At 37.4% G+C, this 12,913-nt stretch overlaps 1 protein-coding gene across 1 annotated transcript in view; it reads left to right on the forward strand.

Annotated features, from left to right (window-relative positions):
* Positions 1–10,451: 10,451 nt before the first annotated feature.
* The window catches only part of LOC127630245 (protein turtle homolog B-like), a 113,929-nt gene continuing 111,467 nt past the window's right edge, over positions 10,452–12,913 (forward strand). The window contains 1 exon segment of the mRNA XM_052107722.1: positions 10,452–10,723. Coding sequence (XP_051963682.1) covers positions 10,660–10,723 — 64 coding nt within the window. The 5' untranslated portion in view covers positions 10,452–10,659.

The raw sequence follows: 12,913 nt of genomic DNA on the forward strand, positions 1-12,913 counted from the left end.
AGAGGCCCGGCTAGGCTCGGCCCGTTCCCAGGTTGGCAAGCATCGACTTGTACCCCTGTCTAGGGTAACTACAAGGATTCCGACAACTTTATGAGGCATTGGGGGAAGGGTACGTGCAGTCTGATACAGCTGGTCATTTTGGCACGTCAAGTACCTGCCCACTCCTGTGTCAGCAGTACATGTTCACGGCTTTAAATTGGACCCCTAGTGTCGCTTCTTCGACACAATGTTGAAGTGAGCGACAGACGGGGAATGTCTAGGTTACGGATGTAACCTCTATCCCCTGATGGAGGGAACGAGACGTTGTGTCCTCCAGGCCACGTCCCCCAGACCATTTCCGGCTCCTCAGAAAAATCCTGAATGAAACAGATGCATTTCCCCACCTTTATACCCGTATGTCTGGGGGCAGGACGTGCAAATTCTTTCTGTCAACTTCTCATTGGCCTTTTTTCATAGATCAGAGGTATATTCGGCACTCAATAGAGAACCCTAGTGTCGCTTCTTCAACACAACGTCTTGTTCCCTCCTACATCCGTAACCTAGACGTTTTGTTTTCAACTCTGATTAGTATATATTTTTGAATTATTTTTAAATGTAATTTTTGGTGTATATTTTAACTGTATGTTTGGATTAAGAAAACATTTGATCACATAATCCACCAAAAAATTACTTATTTAAACATTTGATGATTTTTTTATTAAATCTTTTTTTTTGTTGTACTTAAAAGTAATAATACAAACATTTTCAATGTCTTTTTAAATAAATATCTTTCATCTGCAATAGATAATAGTAGCAAATATCCTAGAGATACCTGGTGTATCAATACTTTCATCAGCCACTTTTAATTTATGTTGCCGTATTAAAACAAATATAAAGAGGACAGTCATAAAAAATTAAGATTCAGAGGTAATAGACTTTAATTTTAATTTAGTAACTTGATTTCTATTAAATTAAGTAATCAGTAAAGTAATCTGATCACAATTTTAGAGAAGTAATTTGTAATTTTTAAATGTTTTGTGTAACTTGGATGAAACACTGGATGTTTTTAGCTTTTAAATATCTGTGGATTCTAGTGGATGCCATGCATCAGAGTTCATAATGTTAATGTGTTTGCTTGCATTATTAGCATATTAAAATGTATTGTTTACCCTGTCACGTAATGATCTGCATCAGTGATTTGTTCTGCTTTAAACTATGGCATATTGTAATTAGAATTAATTTTTCATTCCAATGTGTTTCATTACTGGGGCTTGAATTACACAATGTATAATGAAGGACACATTTAATGTTGTACAATAATATTCGTAGAAGATATTAGAGTAGTGGAAAATCCAGCTTAAGCTGGTAGCTGTGTTTTGGAACATGGTAGCTGGTTTAAGACGGTCATAAGCTGGTGCTGGTATGACCAGCTTATAGCTGGTTTCTTTCAACAGTTACCCTAAGTATTTTATTCATAAATGTTTTTGCATTAACTAACACGTTCAAGCCGCTGGAGCACAGCCAGCGAGACAGCCTGCAATCACACCCCCTCCTGACACTGTTACACTCTGTTTGCACACACTGTCTGTGACCAAACTGTCCAGTACTACCGCTGCGTCTCATGTCTGCTCAGTGTTTGAACACTAAGGCTTTTGTTCTCAACTACACCTTGAGAGCTTCATGATGCTTAGCTTACTATATACACTGAATTTATATATGAGACATGATGTCTTGAATACACATTCACATGCATGTTTATGTGAGCATGGGTGTGTGTTCATAAAGCCTTCAAATTTAGACTCATTCAATATCACACATGAATTTGAAGATCACTTCATCAGCTTCTTTAACTGCATCATCAGAACATATGTGACCAGGAAACCATGGCAACCATCTCAGGTGCTCTGGCAAGCTGGAAACAAGGCCAGAGGAATGTGTTTGAAAAGCCTGCATCAGTGTTAAATGGTGTTATACATCGCATCAAAGGCAAAATTTCAGCGGTCTAGCATGAATATGCTAACATAATTTACATATGCAGTGTTGAAAGTGCAATGCACTGTTTTCTATATCATCAGAAAAGAATATATGTGGTAACAGCTAATAAGACTTCTGCCTACCTTACATTGCCAGAATGATAAGCCCAATGATTTAGTATGATACTACACTGTAAACATATCTGGACAGTGCCATTAACACAGCTGGCTTATTATGAGACGCATCATTATAGGATAAAGTGGATTAGAGATTTAGTAATTGGTATTTGGCTATTCTTTTCAATCCCTGTATGTGAGGATTTTGCAGTAGACAGATTTACAAAAATAAATACCTCAATAGCACTCATAATTAGGCGTTATGTCTGGCTTTTAAATACAATTGAACATATACAAAAAATATTAAATAAGCATTTCAAATGGGCTTCCTTGACTTAATTTGTCATGCCATTAGGCCCCTTCCATCACACCATGATTACATTAGACAGTTCACACACCTTCCAGACAGCATGTTTCATGGTGTGTTTGGTTGCTTGGTAACAGAGGAGTTTTGCCAAGATTCAACCTATGGAACTCTCTTTGACTTCAATGGATACACAGTAGTGACACAGTGTAACTTCAGTTCAATCTCTGACATCATTAATGCAATAATAATCAGCATTTAAACAGAATTCAATCTGTAATAGTAAAAAGTCTTGGTCTTAGATTTACAGCTGGTGTGATGCATTATGCACTGAAAGAATATTTTTTGGTGAAGTAAATATAACACTTCACAAGTAATTTGTACAAAGAATAGGTTAGTTTAAGTATGAACTTAAAAATATTAAGAAATTCTACAATTGTAATTAATTTGAACATTTCAAAATGAATGCTCTAGCTTATAAGTAAATATTATTCAGGATAGTTTATCTTTAAAAATGTGACATCATTTGTCAGTCCTAAAGTAGAAAACATTTTTAAGAGAAGTACATTTTACTGAACTTTTCAGAGCTGGTGTTCCCAATATGCAACAGGCTTGAATAATTAATAAGCTTGAATGGTTTCACTGTTTGCAAGTTTATTTACACTGTTTTTATTGTTGATTTTGTTGTTACGTTAATAACTTCTTGTTTGAGAAAGCTGAAGTTAATTTTGTTCACAAAATGTATTAATTCATGATCAGAATTTTTTTCTGTTGATTGTTACCATCATCGTGTATTGAATTTATAAATAAAGATAAAAATGTAACATAGTCTAATGAAAAGTTAATTGAAATGTTACTATGTTTGAAGTAACATGTACATCAGATTTGTAAAAGAAAGTTACTGTATTATTGGAAATGTTTAAGTTAAATTTACTCAATTAAATCAATATTATGTTGTGAAGTTAAGTAGATTTTACTTAATTTTATACCATATAAAGTTACTTAGAAATACTGTTGAAATGACTTGTGAAATAAAAATGAATCCAATCTTACTAGTAATTTTTCCCCCCAATGTAGCATAGTTAAATTCCTATGCATTTTTCATAACATTGGGAACTTGAATGGTTTTTATCTAGATAGCATTACACAGATGGGAGCTCAAAGTGTTAGGACAAACAGTAAAGCCAACAGAATCCATTTGGCAGTGGCATTATAATGGAAAATAGCCAAAGAGATGGTACAGTAGATGGGTTGGTCAGTAAACTCTCATTGGAATTATTTGAAACTGGTTTGCCCTAAATGCAAGAAGCTGAACAGCTTAAATATCAAATGACCTTTATTTGAAATGTGTCGGAAATCATTCTACTGTTTGCACTCTCTTATCATATTAGATTTGTGTAAACTACATTCCCATTTTAAAGACACAAGTACACTGTAACATAATTGTTTTTACTGTATGTATAAAATATTTGTTTCCATCCATTTATCTTGTCACAATAATTTTAGTGATTTTTACTAAATTAAGATTTTCGATAGTCTCAATTCTCTACATCAGTAAATAAATCCCTCCAGATTGTAATTTTGGCACCAGTTTGATTTTAGCATTAAACAAAAATTCCCACTTTAACGGGGCCTGGGTAGCTCAACAAGTATTGACGCTGACTACCACCCCTGGAGTTGCGAGTTCGAGTCCAGGGCATGTTGAGGGACTCCAGCCAGGTCTCCTAAGCAACCAAATTGGCCTGGTTGCTAGTGAAGGTCGGGCCACATGGGGTAACCTCTTCGTGGTTGCTGTAATGTGTGGTTCTCAGTGGGGCACGTGGTGAGTTATGCGTGAGGCCTCCACACGCGCTACGTCTCTGAGGTAATGCGCACAACAATCCACGTGATAGACGTTTGAGACCGCGGAGACAACTGAGATTCATCCTCCACCAACTGGATTGAGGCAAGTCACTATGCCACTATGCCACCGATAAGTCTTAGAGTGCATTGGGAATTGGGCATTCCAAATTGGGGAGAAAAGGGGAGAAAATCACACACAAACACAAAAAAACTTCCCACTTTAATGGGTTCTTTTTTTTTTTCTGAGCAGAGACAAAAAGCATATTCATCATATCATATATGCTTTCCTTAAATCTGAGTAATGGTAAATGCATTCCTAAAATAAATATAACAATATATAACATGAAAGGAATAGTTCACCCGAAAATGAAAATTCTCTCATCATTTACTCACTATCATGCCTTCCCAGATGTGTATGACTTTCTTTCTGAAGATTTGAATAAAAATATTTTAGCTCTGCAGACAATGCATGACCAAATGGTGACCAAAATTTGAAGCTCCAAAATGCACATAAAGGCAGCATAAAATAATCCATAAGACTCCAGTGGTTTAATCCATGTCTTCAGAAGCGATAAAATAGGTGTGGGTGAGAAACAGATCAATATTAAGATCTTTTTTCTATAATTTATCCTCCCTGACCAGTAGATGGTGATATGCATGATGAACGTGAGTTCCCAAAAACAAACTAGAGATTGATAGTAAAAAAGGACCTAAATATTGATCTGTTTCTCACCCACACATATCACTTCTGAAGATATGGGTTAAACCACTGCAGTCATATTGATTACTTTTAGGCTGCCTTTATGTGCTTTTGGAGCTTCAATGTTTTGGTCACCATTCACTTGTATTGTATGGACCTAAAGAGTGGAGATATTTTTCTAAATATCTTTGTTTGTGTTCAGCAGAGGAAAGAAAGTCATATACATCTGGGATGGCATGAGGGTGAGCAAATTATGAGATAATAATTTTTGGGCGAACTATCCCTTTAAAAGGTTTACTGACTGATATATAGTGTGACTATGGTGTGATAGTGTGCGCTAACATATTTGAATAATAATAATTAGCTAAAATAATATGCTTTTTCCACTATTTTACATTATTCTTCATGTGAAGTCCTAAAACATTTAAGTTAAGAACATTAGTTATCACCTAGATTTGCCATGAGAAAGCAATGGAGCAGAAACTGGATGAACAATCACAAAGACTTTTAATCAGACAAACACTGACGCACACATACAACTCCACGTGCATGTCTCTCTCTCTCCCGAACTGGAGTGTTAGGCTCCTCTTTATTCCTCTCCTGGCTGATTGGGATGATTCAGCTCCAGGCATCCATACAGCCCAGCCATGGCCTCCTCCTCGTCACATACCCCAAATGCCCGATTCAGGCCAGGGACCATACGGCCTGACTCACCCCCCATTCCTGGAGGCGAAGTGTTGCCCTTCCGCCATTCCGCCACTGGCTGGTCTTCCCCGCCTCCTGGGAACATGAGCAGGATGGGGGGAAGAGAGTGGGGAAAGATAAAAAAGCCCACCCTGTCCTCAGCCAATTGGAACACCTCCGTCAGCGACTTGGGCAATAGCACTGGACTAGCTCAGCTGTCCCTTGGTCACTGCCTCCTGGTGGATGGCAGCGAGCTCCTCCGATCACTGACGAACCGCTCCAGTACCACCAGATCTTGTATCCTCAGCATGGAGTTCTTGAGCCAGCAGCATGGTCTCCAGGTCAGAGTGGACCTCCTCCAAACTCCCGGGTTTCGGCACCAGTGTAACAAAAAGTTTTCTTGCAATGGAGGAGGTGGGAACCGGATGAAAAATTACAAATAATTTTAATCAGACACAACACAAACGCACACACACAACTCTGCGTGCATCTCTTTCTTTCTTTTTTTCTTTCTTTCTTTCTTTCTTTCTTTCTTTCTTTCTCTCTCTCTCTCTCTCTCTCTCTCTCCCGAACTGGCACCTCCGGCTCCTATTTATCACTTTCCCAGCTGATTGGGATGATTCAGTGCCAGGGGTCCATCCTTATGGCCCGGCCACACCCTCCTCCTCATCACAGTCTACTTCATTTATTGATTATTTAGAATATTTTTGTTCAGCTGGAAAATGTCTGCTATGCTCAGTATCAGTAGCAGGAGTCGTGCCACACTCCAGTCTTTTTTTGTGTTACTTGGCAGCCTCATATCCCTATAGAAACAGACTGAGTGCCAAGGACTCAAGCTTTAACAGTGCATACACTGGACTAAAAATGTAGAGGTTTTTGAGCATTGTGGACATTAAGGACAAAATTACATTCCTATCACATCTTTCCCAAAAATGGATGAACTTTGAGCAGTAAAGGCCTGCAGCATGAGATGTAGTTTTAGAGGTTTTACAGATATGATTGAGACATCTTAATGAAGCTTATCAGATTTACAGTGAAAACATTCATGTCATGACTGTAAAAACCATCAATTCTTTCAGTAAGGATCAGTTTTATGCTTATTTTCTACACTTTTTATTTTACATTTTGGAAAACAAGTGGTCTATTTACAGTAAGTGACCAACCTCTTTTTATTATTACATAAGAAAGGTCATAACCCATATATGAAAAATAAATCCCTAAATAGTAAGCTACATAGTAAGGTTTGTAATATTTGTAAGAACTGTAAGACGAATTTCCATACAATGCATAAATATTTGTAGTTATTTTATTTTAAATGCTCCTTTATGATACTGTAAATATTGAGCTTGTCCATACCAGGGCTTATAGTAATTGGGGTGTATGGCATTAATCTGTTCAAGACATTGAAAACAGAGTTTGACGGATGATACATCTGGCATATAATACAACTTCATTGCAACAGCTTTAGTGTCTGCCTGCTGGATTCCAATGCATGTCCTTGGAAAGGGCAACAGATGTTTGGGAAATTTCACTGTAAGCATTTGGAAAAGTCTGTTTTATTCCACATTCAAGATGCCCTTGTAAGAATCATGTGAGGAAAGGATTACACACATTGGAAACATTGTGCTGTATTTTTGGCATTTGATCCAAGGCAGATAAAGCTCAAATGCAGATAAGCAGATCATGACAGCACTGCCACTAGACAGACATTAAATGTTTGAAGATGTCTGTCACCCACTTGTTAATCCATTTGGAGAACAAATTTATGGAAGAAATGTATGATTTCATATTCAATGAAGGTTGAGTTCAGAAGACAAGCCTGGTAACTTACAGTAAAGATAAATAACAAAGTTATTTGTTATACTATTCATGACACCAGTTAGCATTTTGATTAGAATATAAACTTGAATTTACAACAAAGGAATATAATTAATGAAACGTCTCATCATTTACTCACCCTCATGCAATCCCAGATGTGAATGACTTTCTTTCTTCTGTTTAGAAAGAAATCTCAGCTCTGTAGGTCCTTAGTAGGCAAGTGAATGGTGACCAAAACTTAGAAGCTCCAAAAAGCACATTAAGGCAGCATGAAAGTAATCCATATGATCTCAATGGTTTAATTAATGTCTTCTAAAGTGATCCAATCAATTTTTGGAGAGAACAGACCAAAATATAACTTATTTTTCACTACTCATCACACCATTAAAGTCTCAAGGCACGATCATGATTTCAAGCTTGATTACACTTCCTAGTGTTTGAAGCATGCGCAGAGTGCTAGATGGCCCTAGGAAGTGTGAATGAGCTAAAAATCATGACCGCTAAGGAGACTGCTGTCAAGATTTTTAGTGGAAAAAAAATTATATTTAGTTCTGTCACCCAAAACCAATTGGATTGCTTCAGAAGACATGGATTAAACCACTAGAGTCATATGGATTACTTTTATGTGCTTTTTGGAGCTTCAAAAAATTGGCCATCATTCAATTGCATTGTATGGACCTACAGAGTATATATTAGTTGCAGAGTGAAGCATTCAAATTTTTTCCATTGATCATGGTATAAACATTGGGGGGATTGTACTTGCTTGTTTTGAATCAATGCCCCTGACTGTATATAAATAGTTGTTAAAAAAGGTTAAAAATGTGTGATGGTGCAGTTTCCTTCAGGATCAAAGCACATTTTTACTTTTTTTCAGGCAACATGAAGTGGTGTAGTTCAAAAATGCACTGTGATAAACCCTTTGGCCTTTGATTTCATGAAAAAAATATCGGAACAAAATTAACCAGTTACCAGCATTTAAAAACAAAGTTTTCACTCTGAAACAAAAATGTTGTTCCTTTTCGGCTTTGGTTCCTTGAACTGTTTTAAGTCCCTATAGTTCAGAGCATTCATTATCATAAATAACTGCTTTCTCATGGGACAGATCACAAAGGACAACTGTCTGAGAAAATAAAGGTTTAAAATCTGTCTGTACAGAAATTTTTATTTATGTTAAAAAATGAAAAGTGGGTTGTTATTTCTGCTTGCTGTCAAAGCGCATTGATCTATAGAAAACTTGACACTGTCAAGGACAAGATCAAGATCACAGCTAAAATCTGGTTGGGTACAGATGATTATACAACAGTGATATGCAACAGTCAGTTCCAGTCAATAAATCTAATTGGACGAGTGGCACTCCAAGACTCCAACAGTACTGTGACCCTTCACTTTTTGTATCACTCTGCTTCTCCTTATTTGTGGCTTTCCAAATAATGGTGGGGATTTGGATTAATTTTGATTTCATTTACTGGTTCATTCAGTGAATATTTCTGGAGATTGCATATTTACACCAGTAGGTGGCTTCTTTTGTCACGAGTGAGTGATGGAATCACTGACTCTGTACAAGTGGCGATAATTTGCATGCTGCTTATTATTTGTTATTTACAGTACCCGATTCACTTTAATTCGGATCTTGTGGGCCAGTTCTGAGTGCTAGTGGAGCAAACAGCAGAGCACCGGGATCTGACTCACTCTGCCCTGGACGTACAGCATCACTCTACTACTGTGATCCAGATACTTGAATCATCTCTTCAACATGCCGAAAGTGTGCTTGACTTCATGTTTATCTGGATATGCGCCAGATTATAACACTCTTCATCATTTGATAATTATTGGATATATTAATGCTGACATAATCGGTAGAAAATGTACACAAGCATCTCTTTTAAATAAATTTCATTTTACATCCTGCTTTAATCTGGCTGGATTTAGGGAGATTTAAATTGCACCGAGAATTTTTTGTAAGTGAAGTGCAATGGAAAAGAATGACAATTACTTTTTTAATACTCAAGACGCATCACTGTTTCAGTGCTGATTGCGCTTGCTTAAACTAAACGTAAACTTGTAAGTGAATACGATACAGCTTTTGCGATGAAATGCAATGTGCAAAAGTGGTGAATTTGCCCCACAGTTGTTCACCACAAACCAAAATAATAGAAGTGAACAGAACAGTTTGTTCACTCAAAAGATTTGTTAAAAAACAATGACTCGTTTACTAACAAAACACCAGAAGTTCAAAACAAGCTATGAGCAGTGCAGTGAGGTGTGCTTGAAGCTTTGGCTTTTTTGTTTTCTATTTTCACTAACAGAGAAGAAATGCATGAATTACCTGAATCACAGCCAGCCGTGCCGATATACGTCACAACTGCACACTTGCTTGTGTGATATTGCTTATATAGGGAGTTTGTATAGGGAGTTGTTTGATTGATATAAACCACATAATTTCACAATTTTACATTCTAAAAACAGAACTGCAGAAAAACATCCCAACTTTTCCAAATGAGATGTTACAATTTTTGTTAGGTGATTTCCTGTGTAAAATGCATGTAAGTACTGATGACATTTGTATCCAGCCACACCCATTGCTTTACTGTAGTGTGTAATGTTGGTATACTTTTCCATCAGAATCTAAATGACATGTCTAAGTAGAAACGTGGATGGGGAGAGGAAGTTTTCAGGCATTACAAACTAAATCTGAATCTGCATGGGTTACGAAAACTCAACACATCACTACAGTCTTTTCCATAAATGTCTCGTCAGATCCAGAAAGAGACACACTAGACAAGATCTAAAGAGGTGCGGACTTTGGTCTCTGTTAATGCGCATGATACTGCAGCAGTTGTACTACACCAGCACGCTCCAACTCACCTTGAATTAGAGCGTCTGCCATGCCATTTTACTACCAGGGGGCGGATGATTAACCAATACACGCCCCAAAGCTGCCCGGCAAGAGCCAATCAGAGCGCAGCGGGGGCGGGCCCAATAGCTACATTCCCACACTTGGTTTCACTTTGCACTTCGGAACATCTCCGTCTTCCATAAAGGCGCTGGTGCAGGTGCTCTGTCTCTTCGGGAAAGGATGCCATAGGAAGGACGGGCAGGCGAAAGAATGAAGGAAAACGCCGAGAGACTGGAGCACAGGATATGATAAGCAGGGTGTCAGATTGAAAACGCGTGGAAATTCAATATGAAAGATTTATTGTAAGGGGCACTTTGAGCTGTTATTCCTGGTTGGCAATAGTACTATGATTTGGTATGTGGCCACTTTGATAGCAAGTGTTTTCAGCACCAGAGGAACGGCAGCTCAAGGTGAGTTGAAGTGCAGTATTTTTATTTTGCATTTGAGGAAAGACATCTTCAGCATTTCATTGTGTGTTTGATCAGATGTGCCTTACATGACATGAATACTGAATATACAATTTATACACAATATATATATATATATATATATATATATATATATATATATATATATATATATATATATATATATATATATATATATTGTGTATAAATTGGGGATAATATATATTTATCCCTTGAATGTGTAGGCTATATATATATATATATATATATAGCCTACACATTCAAGGGATAAAAGTTTACAGCATGCTATTCAACCTCGTGTTGTATTTTTTGCATCATCTCTTGTTAGGGCACTAGCGAGACGATTGAAGGCGTGTATTGGTCGCTTTCGCTGTTACAATCGATTGATGCTCCTTTGATGACAAATTATGATTTTTGTGTGGGCCATAAATCCCGTTTAAAACAAACAATTACAAATGCATCGATCAATCTGCGATATTGCATTGTTTGAGACGTTAATGCACAAATGCCGTGTAATATCATTGGTGAAGCATCACTGTCCAGTGAATTGCAGTTAGTGTTGAAAAGGGGCGTGCGGCAGCACCGAATGGAAACATTCTGCGATTGTCTGGCTACTACAGTCTGTCGTGCCTGTTTACACATAGACATATCCGCAGGCGTTATCATTTCTGTTCAGTTTTGTGCCATTATAATGATAACTGCTCCCTTGTTTAACCTCAATATGCATATGCATGTAATATTCTTTGAAGAAACGATGTGCATTATGATTTCGTTACCTCTTTTGCCCCCTTTGCACTGACATTAGATATTTTCTCGTGTTAGACATTTCTTATTTTGAGCACTAGAGATACTGTATTTGTTGACGAATGGACTGACATAACCTTGCAGTTCCATCTTTGTCCAGTGGGAGGGGACACACCGTTTCCCTAAGCGCTATAATTGAAGGGGAGACTGATGTGAAGTTGAAATACAGTAATCTTACATATAGTAATTATTTAATTAAACATACAGTAATTTGAATCATTAATTAAAACTTGTAATTGACTTTATTCAGAGTTGCGCTATATTTAATTTTTGGGCTGTGACGGGTACAGTCTCTTCAATGGGTTGTACTGTTGCTTAAATTGCTTAATCGTTCAGCTGACGACATTGAAGATCTCAAAAAATTCAGTAGTCACAAAACTCTAGATAACTCGACTTGTGAAAACTAGATCTAGGAGCTTTATATAGCTAGCTTTATACAGTGCAGCCTCGTTTTCATTCCTTCATAAATCAAACGTGTCGCTACTTAGAATAAGGTCTGTTGAAATAAACAGACTCTATAATGCCCCATTTGGACGGTATTGGTTTTCTAAAAGACGTGTGAGTTACAATTAGTATCACCCGACGTCTGATAATTAATGTACTAATTCGTATGTGAAGACCTCTGTGTTTATAATGCCTCATACACACTACACGACTTTCAAAGACGTCGGATTGTGGTATCGCTCATATTACACAACTGTCTGTCTTGTCATGGAAGTCGTGGCGTTTTCAAATTCCACAAGGAATCGGCGACAGGGGTGAACACATTACAAAACATTTCACTATTGATGAATCCCCGACTCTGCCTGGACGCCATGTGATACGAGATACGAAAACAAATGCATGGTCATATGTTATGCATTTCAGAATATGATATGTATGTTTTTAATCACCTTTACATAATGTGTAATGGCATCATATATTTTATTGGTTACAATATGAAAAAGTACCTCATACTGAAATCTCTACCAATTTGCTACCTGACTGTCCAAGAGAATTGTAAATTTTTCTCTTTCTCCACCCAGTAGTGGTTCAGTTCAGAGGGAACAAACATCAAATGTTCCAAAATTGTTTCCTCCATTTCTTCGGTCCAATGAGAGTTTCTTGATACTGCAGCCATGCTAGATGATGTTCTGATGCAGGTACATCAGGACTCCTCACATAGAAACATCCCATGCCCCGTTTCTTGCTCTCTCATTTGCTGGAAGTCAATGCTGCAGTTGTATTCAGTCAAACACATTTCACATTGCACGATTTGGAATCGCAGACAGGTCCAGATATTTAACATGTTACATATCTCGCTGACATCGACGGGGCGTCTCTCAAATCATACCGTTGGTAATTAATAAATTGCGTTCGTCGCTCACG

The sequence above is a fragment of the Xyrauchen texanus genome, chromosome 36, assembly GCF_025860055.1.
Source record: "Xyrauchen texanus isolate HMW12.3.18 chromosome 36, RBS_HiC_50CHRs, whole genome shotgun sequence".
In the NCBI taxonomy this organism is placed as follows: Eukaryota; Metazoa; Chordata; class Actinopteri; order Cypriniformes; family Catostomidae; genus Xyrauchen; species Xyrauchen texanus.